This window comes from Neovison vison, chromosome 4, assembly GCF_020171115.1.
Source record: "Neovison vison isolate M4711 chromosome 4, ASM_NN_V1, whole genome shotgun sequence".
Taxonomy (NCBI): Eukaryota; Metazoa; Chordata; class Mammalia; order Carnivora; family Mustelidae; genus Neogale; species Neogale vison.
Window position 1 is genome coordinate 154814411 of NC_058094.1, and position 18689 is coordinate 154833099.

Below are 18689 nucleotides of genomic sequence, written 5' to 3' on the forward strand. Positions count from 1 at the left end.
CAGCTCTGAAAGGAAATGTAAGGTCATCTCTGATTCTCTTGGCTACATAGTTGCAGGCCCAGGAAGAATGGGGCTCCTTGCCTTTGTTGTTGTTGTTCTAATTCGGTAAAAAGACAAAGCTTTATGTAGATTTCTCATAAAAACAAAACCTTTAAAGTAACATAAGATATGCCTTGCATTGAGGAAAACTAAATGCCATATACAGAATGAATATACACATGCGTATTATACTCACACCCTGACACTGTCATCACTGTTGTCATTAACAAGAGCCTCATGCCTTTGGAACGTCACCCCTTCTGAAAATTGTTAAGAATCTGAGTTCTCAGCACCCCAGCCCTTGCTGGAGTATTCACAGAGGTCATCCACTTGAGCAATGAAAATGCATCAAGCCATTCTGTAAGGCAGTGGAGTTCACAGATGACTCATGAGACTACCCAGAGAAAGCAAATGTAATTGAGGTCCTAAAACTGTAACTAATTGGGGCACCTGGGTGGCTCAGTGGGTTAAGCCTCTGCCTTTAGCTCAGGTCATGATCTTGGGGTCCTGGGATTGAGTCTTGCATCGGGCTCTCTGCTCAGCAGGGAGCCTGCTTCTCCCTCTGCCTGACTCTTTGCTTACTTGTGATCTCTCTCTCTGTCAAATAAATAAAATCTAACAACAAAAAAAAAAAACAAAAAAACCCATAATTAAGTTAACAATCTTCAAGAAATTTGCAGTGAACTCTCAGTTTTGCACATTCTATCTTAACCAATTTATAGCTTACCAGAGCTAATTTTAAATCCATAAGTGACTCCTTTCAACAATGATGCTATGGGGCGCCTGGGTGGCTCAGTGGGTTAAAGCCTCTGCCTTCAGCTCAGGTCATGATCCCAGGGTCCTGGGATCAAGTCCCGCATCAGGCTCTCTGCTCAGAGAAGGCCTCCCTTCTCTCTCTCTGCCCTGCCTCTCTGACTGCTTGTGATCTGTCGGTCAAATAAATCAACAATGATGCTGTTTATGAACTCTCCACAAGGGATGACATTAGCGGAGGTATGTGCCAGGTACAAACGAATTTTGAGCACAACACATTTAGAAGGTTGGCCTACTACAGCATTAAATCACTTATCTTTTTCCAAAGTTAAATTAAAAATGGGTTTTTTAACTTAATTTTAACAAGGGTCTGAGATCATCTGTTCCATCACCTACGTGGCTCACTCGACTAACACTGAATTTTCTGACCTGTTTTGTTTTCCAGCTTCTGCCAGCACCTATGTCCCCACGGTGTGCAATGGGCGAGAAGTTCTTGACTCCACCACCTCATCTCTGTGATTGTGAATTCCAGTTCAGTTCTCGTGTTTTTAGACTGTTAGACAAAAGTGCTCGCGTGCAGCTCCGGAATATGGAAACAGAGCAAAAGAACCCTTAGTACCTTTTTTTAGAAACAGTACGATAAATTATTTTTGAGGACTGTACAGTATATAGTGATGTGCTAGAACTTTTTAGGCTGATTTTAGCGCCCCTATTATTAACGATTCCCCGGGACACGGAAATAACCATTGTTTACAGAGCTGAGCATTGGTGACAGGGTCTGACAGGGTCCGTCTAAACAAAAATATGGTGGCAATATTAGGTAACTTTTTTTCCTATGAAGTTTTTTGTAGGTCCTTGTTGTAACTAATTTAGGATGAGTTTCTATGTTGTATATTAAAGTTACATTATGTGTAACAGATTGTTTTTCTCAGCACAAGATAAAAAGCATCTGTATTAATGTAAAAATACTGAGAATAAAACCTTCAAGGTTTTCCAGCATGGTGGATAATGGCTTATTCTTTTTCAGTCACTCTAAGAAACTGGAATAATATGTTGACTTTAGATTATTTCTACTTTTAATGTCAGCTGTAATTTTCTATTGTGCTTCTCTTTACACCTACGTGTGCTCTGAACACAGGATGTCACCCTTCTAGACAGTTCTGAGCAAATCTGGACTTTGGAGATCACAAAGGTCAGAATTTCACTGATGATACCACAGCTCTCCGGCAATGTCAGTGGCTAAATGACAACACATATGGGGTTCTTTAAGCACATCTGTACCGCAGCCCAGAATTTGCCCAAATCGGCCTCTGATACAGTCAGGAGAGGGTTCTTGCATTCTGAACGCAGGCACTGTGGCCTGCCAGGGAAGGCGGGATAGCTCTCATTTTCAAAAGCATAAAGATGGGAAACTATCCTAATATAACTATTCTAAACTAACCAGGAAGTTACTAGGAAGGAGGCTGGTAGAGCATCCTGTCAACCCACTGGAAAAACACCCTCACCAATGAGAGCTAAATGGGGCAATAAAATGCAGGATATGTTATCATCCAGGGCATTTCTGAAGTCCCCATTCATGTTTAGTGACATGCTTGTCACTAAACTTGAATATTTTACAAAGCTCAATGCAGGAATGAACAGGGAAAGTGTGGATAAAGTAAAACTAGCTCATTCGTACCCACACTTTCCTACTTCCCCTTGTAAATCCTTCAGTCACAAATAGTTTATCAATGTCAGAAAATTCACTAAGAACTCATCTTCCTGCCAGGTCCTGCGCCATGTATCATGACTAGAGAACATACTCATGTCCTGTGGCTGATTTAACAACCTACCATAAATGGGATCACTTAAAGTAACAGAAAAGTTATTCTCTTACAGTTCCGGAGACCAGAAGTCCAAAATCAGAGTGTTGGCAGCGCTGTCCCCCACCGAAGTTCTAGGGGAGAATCCATCCCATGCCTCTTGTAGCTTCTGGGGTTGTCAGCTTCCTTGGCTTGTGGCCCCATCACTCTGGTCTCTGGCTCCATCTTCACATCACCTCCTGTGTGTCTAGTTTCCCCTCTGTGTGCTTCTGATAACAACAGTTGTCACTGCATTGGGGACCACCTGGATAGTCCAGGATAATCTCATCATAAGAGCCTTAAATTGTTCATAACTGCAAAGGTCTTTTTTTCCAAATAAAAAAACATTCCCAGGTTCCAGAGGTTAGGATATAGACCTATCCTTTGCAGGGTGGTGGGGGGGAGGCCTCTTCAGCCCATGACAGAGAGAAGATGTGATGTAGTTCCTGCCTTTAAGGACCATAAAGACAGGAAATGATGCTAATGAAGAAGTATGACTGAGGAAAACAGTGAGAGGAAAGAAGAGGAGACTCAAGGATAGAAAGGGCACACGGGGGGCACTTGGGTGGCTCAGTGGGTTAAAGCCTCTGCCTTCGGCTCAGGTCATGATCCCAGGGTCCTGGGATCGAGCCCCGCATGGGGCAGAGCCTGCTTCCCTTCCTCTCCCTCTGCCTGTCTCTCTGCCTACTTGTGATCTCTGTCTTTCAAATTAAAAAAAAAAAAAAAGGCACACAGACTCAATAATCAGGGACTGGTTCATTAGGATGTACCAATGTTATTTTTAAAAAATCTAACAATTGTGAGCAATGGCACACAGCCAACAGGAGTGGGCTTGGAGGACATAAAGTGAGGAGTCAGATGTTTGAAATTCTCTCCTTCCTTCTGAATGCATTTGGATCAGCAATGGAACCAATCCATCCAGAAGTCACCAGATGCTCAAAGACAGCAGTGCAAATCAGTCTCTGAAACTCATATTCAAGGAAGAACCTGGACTGGGGGTGTGGGTGGGGAGGACTGGATAGTAGATTCAAGGCAGTAAATGGCAGAAGAGCATCCTGCTGTGGGGGACAGTGGTGGGAGTGCCAGATACGTGCAACCCAAATGAGCATCTGTTCAAGGTAAAGACTGAGGCTAGGCTGATGGGAGGGAGAATAAACATAATCCATTGATGGGATGTGACAGTTGGAGGAAGGCCATGTCAGATGGGTGGTTCAGAGACACAGCTGATGCCTAAAACAATCAAACTGATCATGGATCTTCTTAAACAAGGCAAGGAGGACATGGGTGAATCTTGAGAACACTGGACTGGGGAGAAGGGTTTTGACCTATGGGCCACTGTACCTTTCATACTGGACACTGCACACTGTCTGCACACTGGACACAGAGTAACTGACAGTTCTCGTTTTCTCTTTCCTTGCCCTAAGCCTTGTTTCCTATTGGAAAGAGCCTGACTTAACTTCGTTAAGTGTTAATGTGATCCCTAGAAATAATTTTTTGGAAAAACATTCAGAGTACGTATGGGAAAACAGCAACTATAAAACAATTTTTACATAAGCCATTTCGAACAAATAGGTTTTAATTTTTTTTTTTTTTTAACTCTGGTAAGAACATTTCATCCTTCCAGAATATAAAACCGGTTGAGCGGATCCATCTTTGCAAACTGTTCCTGAGTTTCAGGAGGTCAAGCAGGACGATCTGCCCTACTTATTAACATATCAGAACCTAATGCTATGGATGACAACCATTGGCATTCAGAGTGTTTACAGTCTCTGAAGCGTTCTGGGTCCTCTCCAGTTTAAATACTACTAGATCCTCTTGCCCACTCAGATTCATCATGGTAATATAAAAAAGTCCCATTTTCAAGTTGTGGGGCAAGCTGGTTGGCAGACCACAAAAGGGACAGATTAAGAAAGAAGCTGAGGAAGGAGGTGATTCAGACAGTGCACTTTTACAAACTTCACCTCCACTTTCCCTGGGCTAGCCCCTGCTTTCCTCACTTAGCCATCATGATAGCTTCAGGTCCCAGAGCTCTTCGCTATAAGCCTGGAGAAGCCAAGAAAAGTGAGGTGCCAGGAAGATGGAACGACAGTGTGGGTTCTAACCACCATAGCTCTAATAACGAAGGTCCAAACCTGTGAAGAAGGCCATGATCACCCCTGCCTTGTGACACAAAGTTGAGGTTTATAGAACTCCCACTGGCTTAACTCTTTTACTTCACCCAAACAATGTAATCTGAAAGCAGCCATCTGAGATAAAGGAAGAATTGTTCCGCTCCACACCGAAACTACCAATACCCACAAGCTATTTTAGACAGAGCTCTTCTTCTAAGACTCATTAATAAGATGAAAATTCCAACAGATTAAAAGCTGAACTGGGACATTTTATTCAAGGAAATTAGAGGTCCATTTCTCAAGCCACCATCATTAAAGGAATCCCATCTTTTGTAGCTCAGTAGGTCTTAAAATAGGATTTGGTAAATGTGTGTGGATGGAGGTGTGTGCTGGCCTGGACACAGGCAAATGGATCAGGTGAGCCTCTCTGGTCAAGATTCAAGCTGGGATTCAAGATTTCATGCTGAATCTACTTGTATACATCAACAGCCCCTACTTGGGGATAGTATGGTTACTTTAAATGGATCTATATATAAGATTGAATAGTATCTCCAAATCCAGTTATCTTAGCAATAACTATTACACAAATCCCAACAAGAAAAGATTTGAACCTACTCACATACTCTAGCTTTATCATTTGCTAGTCAATATCCAGAACTGAGTCCCAAAACTACAAGAGAAATGCAGAAGAGTATCTGGCTTTGCCTTAGTGTAGGTGATTATATCATCAAGGGAGCGTGATGGGTTATTTCCTTCCTGCACATTTCTAGAGACTTGAGAAACTTTTGAGGTGCTAAGCACCTAACAGGCCAAATCGGATTTTTCTGCATCATTTTGTTTGTGGGTGGCAGTGATTAAAACTAATGGTCAACAAACCAGAGCTCGCAGGCCAAATCCTAGTCCAGCACCGTCTTTGGAAGGCCTGTGAACCAAGAATGCTTCCACATTTTTTAATAGTTGAGGGAAGAATCAAAGAAGAATATGTCATGACAAGTGAAATTTAAATGACACTCAAATTTCCATGTATATAAATAAAATTTTATTGGCATGCAGCCACACCCATTGGTTTACATTATTGTCTGTGGCTGCTCTCATACTACAGACTTGCAACAGAGACCATATGTCCTGCAAGGCTGAAAATATTTACTACCTGGTCCTTTACAGCAAAAGTTTGCTGGTCTCTCTGATCTAGACAACTACAATAGTAGTATCAATTGCGATGGTAATATCAATATCCACTACAATAGTGTTATCAATTTTCAAATATTTGTCCCCATCTTCAAGCTTTACTTCCTTCATTTATAATCCTAAAAGGAACTCATCTGAAAATGTTAAGCTAAAAGAAACAAAATCCAGCAAGGGTGTCATCTCTAGCCAGTCAATGTGAGGGTGAAATCCATTTAACATTCAATGAATACATCAGATGTTGGGTTGTTTTTTTGTTTTGGTTTTGTTTTGTTTGCTGTTTGGTTCTTTTTTTTTTTTATTTGGGAATTCTTTTTTTGTTGTTGTTTTAAAGTTTACTCACCATGGGACATCTTCTTTAGGGCAACCTGAATTTAGGACTTCGTCCTGTAAATCTGAGCTAACATCCATAGTTATGATAAGAGATGTGAGGATATTTTCTCTCAAGAGGAAGATCTACTCTACATATCATCTGTGTAAAAAAGATAAATGTGAGCAATACACTGACTTTAAACTTGCTAGTGAAGTCATCTTCCCACTCCAACTTCCAGGAAATTTACTTTCAAGAAGAAGAGAGAAATGATCTGCACATAAACCTTTCATTAGGAATCATCAAGAGCCACATGAAGTAGTTCTACTAAGAGATGTCAAAAGACAGTTGACCCAATCTGTCTTGAAGAATCAGTCAATCATGACCCATCACCTGGGAACCTAGAGACTCCAGTTCAAAATGACTGGAGCCAAGCAATTCCTCCACATCGCCCTTTAAACCACCTTTTCTCCTTGGGGAGAAAATAATCACAAAACTCTACACAAAAATACTATGAAACCTTTTTAATCCTGGAAAGGACTTGATTTACTAGTAACCAAAAAGGGGAAAAGTCAACAGGAATAAAATTCAGTCTTTTAAATCAAGTGGACACATATCAAATTGCTCAACATTGTTAAATAGCATGATGTAATTTATCCATAGAAGACATTGTCTCATCCAGTGGAGAAGCGATTTAAATATATTTTGACAGAGTGCTAGGAGATATTATAGGCGACGGTGGGTTTAATGTAGTATTTAAGGCTTCAAAACCTGTGCCTTTTAGAAAAATAACCTAGAACTTCTCCTACTATTTATGAGGGGGAAAAAAACAACAAATGTCTATTAAAAGTCACAGAAACATGATTAATTTGTTTATGCCTTCAACATTCCACTAAGCTCCACAAAGGCAAGACATAAAATTACAGTGAATTTTATAGCCAAGTTTGGTCTGAATATTCTCCTCATGATATTATTTCTTTCATACTTCCTCAGTGCTTGGAATAAAATGACAGATCACTGGGATCCAAAGGGGGAAAGGCAGCTCCTTTCCAAAGATGGGACTGAGCTGACAAAATCTATTTTATAAATCTAAAATTAGAAATAAAATAAATTCTTCAATACAAACTACATTTTCAGAGAGTTCATTAAAATTTAAGGCATTTTTTGACATGTCAGAGATTTTAGTCCGGTGACAGGAGAAGAAAGAAGCTACCTGGGAGCAAATCCCAATTATCTCTATGGCTTGGTACATACACATGGAACACAGTCGAAGATGAAGGGAGGTGACAAGTGACTATGTGGAACCTCCTAGCTCTGTCCAGCCTGGACACCTTTGCCAGGGCTCCTCTGAAAAGAAGCATGTCCCATGTATTGTCATTCTTCAGTTTAAATTTTGATGAAGATGGGAAAGGCTCATCAGCACAGTTACAGGATAAATGTGAGCAATGCCAAAATAATTTCTTGTAATAATTTCTTATTAAAAAGCAAGACTATGGACTCTGAAAAACAGTCTGAGGGGTTTGAAGTGGCGGGGGGGTGGGAGGCTGGGGTACCAGGTGGTGGGTATTATAGAGGGCACAGCTTGCATGGAGCACTGGGTGTGGTGAAAAAATAATGAATACTGTTTTTCTGAAAATAAATAAATTGGGAAAAAAAAAAAAAAAAAAAAGCAAGATTTAAGAAACTGAATGTGAAAAAGGTTGATGCTAAGTGATGTCCTCCCTGAATTTCACGACAAACAACAAAATCACGGCAGCCTCACCTATTCTGATGAATCCCACAGCAAAGATGTACACAAAAACGAACATTCATCCAACGATAACAGGATGGTTCAGGGTTTCACCCACCAGTCAAGTAACTGCAATTATTTATTTTCTCCCACTTTCCACCAGAATAAAGACATCACCTGCCAAATCAAAAGTTACAAATCATACGTCCTTGAAAGGCTTGGGGCAAATCTTACACAAACCCTGCCCCTATGGCCTGCCTCTCAGGCATTCACCAGTCTTTTTAAAAAAATTCTAGATTAAGATCTACAAAGATTACTGTTTATTGAAAACAAACCAGAGCACCTTAGATCATCAGTGGTCAGCAAACTCCCCTCTTTCCCAGTTCTAAAACAATAGAGGTTTACACACAATTAGTTAGAGCCAACTTCATTCAAACTTCTTTCAACAGATAATATTCAAGTCGTGCTAATTCTTGTAACCCATCCATCAAAGGAAGTATCACAATTACCTGGATCACTTTTGTGTAAGAACAACGCGTATTTCCTAATTACTTATGGTACAACCACATTCTTATTATGAATACAATTAAATGCAGTTTCCCAAAATTGAGTTCCGTCCTTATTTACTCAAAAAGAAAAACTTCTATGGAAGTCACAATCCTCAATGTCTTAGCAGAAAAATAACCATGTAACTTTGATGCTTGATATAGGGCCAGTGTCCCACTGCCATTTTCTGTGAACCATGAAATTATCCCAATCCCTTTGCACAGTTATGTGTATTTATACACAAGCCATCCCACTTTCTTCTTCATGGTTTTGCATGTCATCTGATAAACAAGACTTCTTACTCATTTGAAATTGTACTTCCAGCATTACATAAATGGTCTTAAACCATTTGATTTCCATAATACCATCAGCTTGTTTGTTTTAATGGAAAGTCAGGCTTCTCTTTGCCTTTTTTTTTTTTTTTAATATTCCTTCAAGTCTTTCAGTCAAGCCCTTCTTACCAGTTCCAACAAGGATGAAATTCCAAAGGCAAATATAAGTTTAGATAACCCAAACACATGTTTACATGTTTATTCTTCCTGAAAGGTTACTGCTTACTTAGGCTTCTGAAATCAAGAAAGACCCTATGGAAAAATGAAAAATTTATTGTCTTTCTTTGTTCACCATTTTTTAATAGAAAAGATGTTTTCAGGTCTGTCAGGAAAATAAATAATGGGAAAAAAACTATACCTTAAAATTTTTCAAATCTTCCCCCAAACTATAAACAAAGAAAAGACATAAATAGAATCACAATGCATATGCTCATATCTGCCCTCCAAAGCACACTTTTTATGTAGAAGTTATAAAGAATAAAAGTTACCCATTAATTATATGGCATGCATCAGCAGTGCGCTGGTGGGCTTAACCTCGGTTTTCAGTTATGTCTATTTACAGATTAATCTCTTCCTGAGTTGAGTTTCATCTTCCGTTGAGACCCAAGCCATTTGCTTTTGTATTTTTGGCAAAATACTTGACCATGTGATAAGGCAATCAAACGTTTCAACCTCCTTCCCTTTTCAGCGGCATGGCCCTCTGTGAGATCACCAACGTGCTGGATATGAAGACAGGATCTAAGCTACGGTCCTGTAGAACTAGAGATCAGGTTTCTGTGTTCATTAGTCTGAAGGCTACAGCACTGTCTTTTCATATATTTGGGGATCTTGAGGATTTCAGTTGAACAGATTCGAAATGATCTTCTTTTTCCTATGAAGAAAAAAACATTGAAGCAAAATCAACTCATTCAAATTCCACTAAGATTTTAGTATCTTATGAGTCCAGAAGGAAAGTTCTGGAAATCAGTTTAATCTACATACCTGCCAGTTGTGATTAGGATTTTACATGTAAAGGAGAGTGGCAGATAAAAAACAGATAGCATCCCTACCCTGAAGGATGCTTTTGATGGCCAGGAAATAAGACAGATAATCCAAAAATAGAGGCAAACACATGATTGCAATAGATAACCAAAAAATACAGCTTCACAAAAAAAATATTTTAGTGAAGAAACCACTGAGACAAGACCCTTCCTAAGGGGATATCTGACCTGGGTGCTGAAACAGATGACCTTGCCATATGAATTTTGGACACGAGAACTGACAGAAACTATATATTCACAAGATGCATAGAATACGTAGTAAGGAGGACAGCAGAAATAAATAAGGGGAACAGCAGTAAGACACAAGATCCTTTGGGTTTGTTGACATGTTTTAGGAAAATCTGTGGGGTATACACAGATTAAAAACAAGTCATCTTAGATAATAAATCAAAAATTTAACTCAGCTATATCATTGCTGACTTTTGTTGCATATTACATTCAAAGCGCAGCCTATTAAAATCAGTACTTCTTTAATGGGGAAAAAGAGAATTAAGAGAAGAGATTTCTCTCAATGTTGCACTGTGAAAGTCAGGAAAAACTTTCTGGAGTCTGCTGGAATGGAGTTGGGGGACTAGGCTTTCAAACAGAATAACAAAGAAGAGAACTAGGAGTATTTTAAAATAAAGGAAATAGGAGGGGGGCCAATCCTAGGTGCAAACCGATGTGGGTCTGAAGTAGAGAAGTGAAATGAGAAAATAAAAGTGAGTAAAGCCTGAGTATCTGTCAGAAAAAAATAAGGCAACTTTTGTGCTTTCTCTCATTTGAGTGGAGAAATCCAAGTCTGAAGTCCAAGACTTCAGACAAGCTTTCGGGCTACAGGGAAAGGAGTATGTGAAAAACGTCACATGAACACCACCATCTCACTTTCCCTGGCCTTGCTTAGATGATGTGCCTAAGGGAGAGCAGACCACACATCTCCTCAGTGCTCTCACTCCCTCACTCCCTCACTCCCTCACTCTGCAGAAGTTTGCCTGGACTCTCATGTTGACCAGATGGCATTTCATTGAAATAACCGTTGATAATTCCAGTGTTTATTAAGCCCCAAGGCACTGCAGGATCAGGACTAAACTTGAGGACACAAACTGTCTGTCCTCAAGGAGCTTACAGTGTATTGTGGGAAAGAGCATTAGGGTACCAGGAATAAACTAGAAAGGAAATCTGAGATTTTTATGATCTTTCCTTGAGAAGATTTGATTCAATATGTTCCAGAGGGGAGAAGGGGAAGAGGCCTGTTGGTGATCCTAAAGCTGTGATTTGAAAAAAACACTGAAAACACTCTATAAAATCATGTTATTAGCATCCTAGGGCTTTAGATGTTGTGTCCTCTTTGTTCACATGGGATTTTGCTCCTCTTATTGAGAAGGTAGGATATATATGTACTTACACATTTGTGTGTGTGTGTGTGTGTGTGTGTGTGTACTTAACACCACTAACTGAGACTTATAGATGACAAGAACTGTAGCTTATTCATTTTTAAAATTCCCCAAACATGGCTCCAGGCCTAGTATATGGTAGGCTGTTACTGCTTATGCAAATGTACTGAAATGCCACATTTCAGAAGGGAGAACACTGGATTGAAACTCAGGAGATGGGTTTTTTTTTTCTTTTTTTTAAAGATTTTATTTATTTATTTGACAGAGAGAGATCACAAGTAGGCAGAGAGGCAGGCAGAGAGAGAGGAAGGGAAGCAGGGAGCCCGATGCGGGACTCGATCCCTGCCGAGCAGGGAGCTCGATGCGGGACTCGATCCCAGGACCCTGAGATCATGACCTGAGCCGAAGGCAGCGGCTTAACCCACTGAGCCACCCAGGCGCCCAGGAGATGGGTTTTTAATTTCTACCTAACCTCTTAGACAAAGAAGGGAACCTCTCTAGATATCAGTTTACTCAAGTATGACATAAAAATGCCATACAAATGATTTTTCTGAGTTCTAAATTCAAGAATTTATTTAAAAACCAACTTCCCCCAGAAGCTTCTTCTTTCCTGTCACAGCCTTATTGCACTCCCTTCTCTGTACTCCAAGGGACCCTGTGTAATGTTCTCATCACATTGGATAATGGTATGTGTCTGTGAATGATGTTCATGTGTCGTGTACTAATAAACCAGATAGTTTCTGACATAAGAAACAGCATCTAATTTGACAAAGCACCAAACCCAGGCAGGATGTCTATCAGATAGTATCCCATGAGTGACGATGGAACGAACAAAAACAAAAAACAAAAAACCCTGAAGACACATTTTTATATTCACTGAGAAAAGCCAAGAAAAGTAAACCCGTAAAAAAAAATCCGACACAGCCAGTGTATTGGGAGGAAAATACCAAGTAAGGTTTGACTTTAGGACAGGAATAAACATAAATATAAGATAAGCCAGATCTTAAATGATCTAACAGTTAAGAAACTTTGCAACCATTTTCGCTCCACAGAGCCAGGCACAACACATTTTTTAAATGGGAGATACAGTAAAACTTGTCTAATGATATTAATAGCAGATTTAGTCATAGCTACATATTGGAAACAGCCCAAGTATTCATCAAGAGGAAAACGGTAAAAAATTTTGGCAAATCCATACAATAGAATACTAATCCTGATTAAAAAGGAATCTACCACCGATTAACACAGGGTAGATACATCTCAAAAATGTTTTTCTGAGTGAAAGAAAACTTACACAAAATACCATATACTGTGTAATTAAAGTTATATGAAGTTCTAAAACAGATAAAACAAATCTATGGTTTAAAAAAATCACTACAGTAGTTTCCTCTAGGGGGTGAGGATGAGGATCAATTTCATGCAAAAAGACATGAGTCCACTTTCAGGGATGAGATTACTATTCTATTTTTTGATAGGATTTGGGGTGACACAAGAATATGCACTTCCCAAGGGTTCATCAGATTGCATACTTTTTATGTGGGCATTTCACTCTATGTGAACACTGTCCCTTAGAAAAAAACTGAAAATATTGAATTCTCTCATCAATTATACGTATCCTGCAGTGTTTAGTTGTGAAATGTATTGAATCCCACAGTTTACTTTGAAATGCATCAAAAAAGATTTATTGGTGAATGAATAGAGAGATAGAGATTTAGAAAGATAGGTAATAAATCAAATACAGTAAAATTTAGGTGGTGGGTATGTGGCTGTACCATTGCACAGTTCTTTCAGTTTTTCCATAGCATTTTAAATTTTCATTGAAATGATTTTTTTAATTATTATGGCAATTATAATTGCTATTCAAAACAAAAAGAGGTGAACTCAACCTTCTCAGGGAGAAAGACTTTATCCTCCACCATGCTTCCTGTGACTGTTCTCAGGAAATCTTTTCAAGCTTTCAATTTTATGGTTATAAAATAACAATGAAGGAGGTACTGCAAGAGGAGGAAACACTTTATAGTTTATTAATACTTGTAATTCCTGGGGAGCCTGGGTGGCTCAGCTGGTTAAGCTTCAGTCCAGGTCATGATTCCAGGGTTCTGGGTTTGAGTCCCACATCAAGGCTCCTTGCTTGGTGGGAAGCCTGTTTCTCCTTCTTCCCCTCCTCTGCCTCTCCCCTTCCCCTGCTTTTGTTCACTCTGGCTCTCTGTCAAATAAATAAAAATCACTTTTCCTCAAAATCTTTCCTGGGGCCTGAATGCTTCCTTCATTACAAAACAATGCCCTCACAAAGAGGGAATCACAAAATCAAATCAGGCAAGAGAAGTCTAAGTATACTGACGATGGGAGATCATTCTCCATGGGTCTCTCGTGTTTCTGCAAGTCTTGTGAGGAAGACATTAATTGCCCTTCATGGTACACAATCTTCTCAAAGCTGTTTATATTACAAAAAGCCTTGGAAGAACACAAGAAAAGTTTGCTTGCAGCCCTGATATTGTCTCCCCCCTGCAGAGCCAATGGCAGACATGCTTCCTGACTGTTAGAAAAGATTCAGATTCCCCAACCTAAGCGCTCATTTCTGCAACATAACATTGTGTATCACTTAGGCCACCTCACTCTGTGGGAGATAGGGCCTGAGGAAACAAAATAAGCATTCATTTTGGCCACTGCTACTGCTGTGAATAATAGACTTGTTTTATTTCTGACCCAGGAGACTCCTTTCTTCAAAATGTCCATAAAAGTATGCAGGCTAATTTGTTGGCTAGCAAATATAGTGCAATTTCATAACCATTGTAGTTCCTCGCTGTTTTGCTGATGAGGATGGAAAATTGACAGGTGTCTTTTTAGTAGAATAAGTATGACAGCCTCACACATTGTTTAGCAAGATTTGAGCAAAGTCCATGAGACTTAGCAATGAACATGGTGACCAAACTGTATGATCAACAAGGCAATTAAGTTCTCCACTGCCTGGAAGTGGAAAGGAATCAGGGAGGTGGTTGTAGACTGAATTCTGGGCAGTGGTTCCAAGAGTTCATGGTTCGGCTGCCTGAACGGTAGCCTGGATGCTGTTAATTCCTCCTCTGGGGACTTCCTCACCAATCAGGCCATCAATTGCAGGTGTGCCCCTTGGTAACAAGTGGTACTAAAATACAACCTGATGGAAAAAGATTTCACCCCCTTTCACAAGAGGTTACAGAGACATGCACCAACAATGACCCTTAAAGAAAAAACAGAAACCACTTATGGCCAGAAACTAGGTGAACTGTTATATTTTGGCAGATTCTCTTTGGACATGATGTGGCAGGAGTCAATGATTATTAAGAATGGCAAGAGCTGGGCCATCCTTGTGCTAAACACCCCTTGGGCCCTATCATGCCAACTTTGGATGTGTTTGAAAATGACAGTAAAAGGTCTCAGAGTAGTAGTGGGTCCCCATGGCAGTAACACAGCTTTGGCCTTCTTTAGCAGATTTCCCTGAAAATCAGTAGAATATCCCCACAGGAAGTCTAGGGAGGGACTGAAGAGCATTGGGGCTCTTAGTACCCCAGATTGGGTTACTATGTGGAAGATCACTGGAGAATGAGAAACTGACCCAAAGGAATCTTAATAAGTTAATATGATCAGCCCCACCCTAGAAGGTTTCCCTATCCTTTATTTTAAAACAAGGCAATAATTTAGATTTATGAAAATGGAACAAGAAATAAGGTAGATTCCCTTATTTTTTTTAAAAGATTTTATTTATTTATTTGACAGACAGAGATCACAAGCAGGCAGAGAGGCAGGCAGAGAGAGAGGAGGAAGCAGGCTCCCTGCTGAGCAGAGAGCCCGACGCGGGGCTCAATTCCAGGATCCTGGGACTATGACCTGAGCCGAAGGCAGAGGCTTTAACCCACTGAGCCACCCAGGCGCCCCGTAGATTCCCTTATTTTAAAAAAGGCTCCAATATGCAAGTCAAGCCTCAATCAAAAAAAGACAAAACACTTCCAGTGTCAGTCTGAAATCAATCCAGCTGGGACTGGGACAAGAAGGAGTCCTAACACTGAAATAGATGATGTCAGGAATGATAACCTTGCCATGCAACATGGGGTTTTAGGTGGACCAAAACACTGGAAGTTTGCTTGAGCAGCACTGCTTAAAAACAAAAGCAAATGCTTTTGCTTGCTATTGTCACAGAAACTGTCTTTCTCTCTGCACCCTTAACCTCTTCCTCCTCATCTCTCTTGACCTTGGCTGCTTTATGGAGAAAGATGATTAGTTTTTCTGACACCAAGAGGGACTGAAGGCCAGGCACAACCATCTACATCGGTTATGTAACCTTGAGGAGGGGAAGGATTCAAACATTTATGTCCATCCTACCAGAACCTGTGACAGGAGAGGGACATGTGAATTCCATTAATGGGGGTTAAGAAGGTTCTCAGCGGGGAAGCTAAGATAATGGGACCTTGTGTGATGAGTTCTGCAGGACTATCCAAGAAGCCACTGTTGTTGCTTCTACATCCAGAAATCTAGAAGGAATTGATGGTACATGCATACACATCCTCGTCTCCTAAGTACCAGCGGTGATTCCCCTGGTCAAGAGCAGTCCCATGGAAAGGAGAGATAGCAGAGCATTGCAAGGGCTCCTAATTCCTCTGCCATTTGCAACAAATGTCTGTGTCAGGATTACACACAAGTGTCTCTACTTGCCGGTGCCGAAATGTGTCATGACATAAATGATACAATGTCAGTGTCAAGTCAAAAGTCTCAGTCTCAACAGCATTGCCTCTATTGTCAAACTTCTGCCAACAAAGGTGGCTGATAACAACCCCCACTACCACCAAAATTCAGGAAACTGCTATGTAAGAAAAGTTTCTTGAGACGATGTGACCAGATTTGCAATGCTAACTCTATCGGCTAGTCATGCAGGAACAGTCCAGCACTTGTTTAGATGCTCTGCTACTGGAGACAGCATGGCCTCACTTGGACAGGCTACCTGGTCTTCAGCCCTAATAACCAATTTGGGACAGAATTCTCAGTGATTGCTGGTTCTGACAATTAAACACTTCAGCAATGGAAAGGAGCCTGCCCCAGAGGCATCTTTGGGGATTTTAGATTCATTACCTTGATATGGCTACCAGGTATAGCCCTTCTGAAAAGCAACTATAGCTTATAGCTGAGTTCTTGTCAAAACTGAAAGCCATTCCTGTGCACATCTTGTGAGTCTATAGCCCGATGGTCACACTGACGGTGGGTCAGCAAGGTGGCAAAGACCTAATAAGTCTCACTTATCAAATATAAGTGGTATATTCAAGAATATGGCTGGTCCTGCCCAGCAGCATCTCAATCTCACGTGAAAAAATGGCAGCATACCCCTTTGGGGCAACTTTGTCTCTTACTCTACCTCCAAAAATGAACCCACTGGCTCTAGTCCTTGGTTTATCTAAGTTCTACATTATGCCTATGTTATGGTATGTCTATGTTCTATGTTCTGTCTGATTCACTGATGGTTTGCAAAAGTGGAAACCCAGTGGGTGTCCACCAGCAGCTGTAGCTGTCCTATCTCAGCACCAAGTACACATAACTGAAAACCTACAAAATTGTTTGGTCTAGTGGGCTAAACCCACAGCCATTCTCATAGCTGTGGCCAGTACTTATCTTGATAAATCTTATTAGATCACCACTAACTCTTGAGCTATCACCAAGCGTCAATACACTATTTGGTCTGCCACTTGGAAAACTATAGACTTAACACATCAAATTTACTCCTCTGTGACAACAAATTCCAGAAACAAATCTCAGCTGATCAAATCATCTGGGTCACTCATGTAGATACTTGCATTAAGGACTCGTGATCTGAAAAGATCAAAGAGAATTACGCACACAATAGAGATTGCATAGGACAGACTGCCACAATGTTGCATGGACCCATCATTCTGCCCGCTATAGTAATGAATCTGCCATCACACACTGGGCATAAAGTAAAGGACTCTTTTGCAGATGCAGAGTTTACCAAGCATCCAAGACTCAGGATTCAGGCCTGGAACTGACAAGTTTTTCCATAGCAAAGTGATGGTCACACCTCTGATCACTTCTTTGGGTTCTCAGTAGCGCCTTACCTCTTTGGACACCTGTTAACATCATGGGGTTGCTGTTCCAGTCAGATATGCTAACTCGAGCCACACCATTATGGCCCTTGAAAAAAATCTCTTCATGTTTGTGACTTTAAGGATTCTTTTCAGTCTAACAATGGTGCCCTTTATATCACAAAAGCTACCTGAAAATGGGCTGACCATAGAGGTGTTCAATAGATCTTCAATACCTCATACTGTTGAAAGGTATCATTGAGCATGACAAGGGCCTTTTCAAAATTGAATCAAAAACATTTCTGACTCTATCTCCCTGCTACCTCCTCCTGGTCCACATAGTTAATAAGGTTGTTCAGTTACTAAACATGCTTGTCCCCAAAAAGAGATCATCTCCTCTTGGCTGTGTCATGTATAATTATCGGTAAAAAGGTTAAGGTTATATGCACTTATATAAGGTTATATACACTTACATTAAAACCCAGGATTCTACTCTGTCCACTCATGGACATGAGGTGTCCTTTTTACTGAAGCAATCCCTAGAATGTCAGGTCAGCCAGAAGGTAGACTAGGAGATTCAAATACAATCCTAATGTAGCCACCTGTATTGTCTTATTGAAATGTCATGATTCTAGATCAAAAGGATAATAACCACTTGGTTGACTACACAGCTCATCAAGACCTCCTACCATAGCCCACACAAAGGTAGAAGACCTAATTTGTCTCCATCATAAGTTTTTTTTTAATTTATTTTTTATTTATTTTCAGCTTAACAGTATTCATTATTTTTGCACCACACCCAGTGCTCCATGCAATCCATGTCCTCTATAATACCCACAACCTGGTACCCCAACCTCCCACCTCCCACCCTTCAAAACCCTCCGATTGTTTTTCAGAGTCCATAGTCTCTCATGGTTCACCTCCCCTTCCAATTTCCCCCAAGTTTTTTTTTTAATGCCTTTGTCCCTCTTGCACTTGAATGTTCTAGAGCAGGTTCTAATACGGGATAAGCAGAAATAAGATGAAGTTTTAGCTAAAATGGGGAAAACTTATTTTTGGCAGTGGAAGAAGACCAACAGTGCAGTCTGATAATGAGGTGCCTAGAGGGCAGATAACTTAGACCCCGAGAGGTATGAAAGATGGAGGGATATTAATGACAATTTGTTTTTCAGAGTCTCCCTGTCACCTTCTATGAAGGATAGTGCATTAGTGTTCCTCTCTCAAACTGCTGCAAGTACTTTAAACTTAATCAAAGACTAGGTCCACCATACCCATCAGATAGAAGTCCCTTTAAACTTACTGAGAAATCTATAAGAAACAGCAGGAAATGACCCCACCTTCTGCCCCAAATTACAACATCAACACCAA

At 40.4% G+C, this 18689-nt stretch overlaps 2 protein-coding genes across 2 annotated transcripts in view; one reads left to right on the top strand and one right to left on the bottom strand.

Annotated features, from left to right (window-relative positions):
- The window catches only part of GRM3 (glutamate metabotropic receptor 3), a 222517-nt gene extending 220726 nt beyond the window's left edge, over window positions 1-1791 (top strand). Inside the window, exon 6 of the mRNA XM_044245930.1 lies at window positions 1238-1791. Within this exon, the coding sequence (XP_044101865.1) occupies window positions 1238-1311 (74 nt within the window). The 3' untranslated portion in view covers window positions 1312-1791. The remainder of the gene's footprint in view (window positions 1-1237) is intronic.
- A 7382-nt stretch (window positions 1792-9173) lies between these two features.
- ELAPOR2 (endosome-lysosome associated apoptosis and autophagy regulator family member 2) overlaps window positions 9174-18689 on the bottom strand; it is an 86773-nt gene continuing 77257 nt past the window's right edge. The window contains exon 21 of the mRNA XM_044245932.1: window positions 9174-9717. Coding sequence (XP_044101867.1) covers window positions 9658-9717 — 60 coding nt within the window. The 3' untranslated portion in view covers window positions 9174-9657. The remainder of the gene's footprint in view (window positions 9718-18689) is intronic.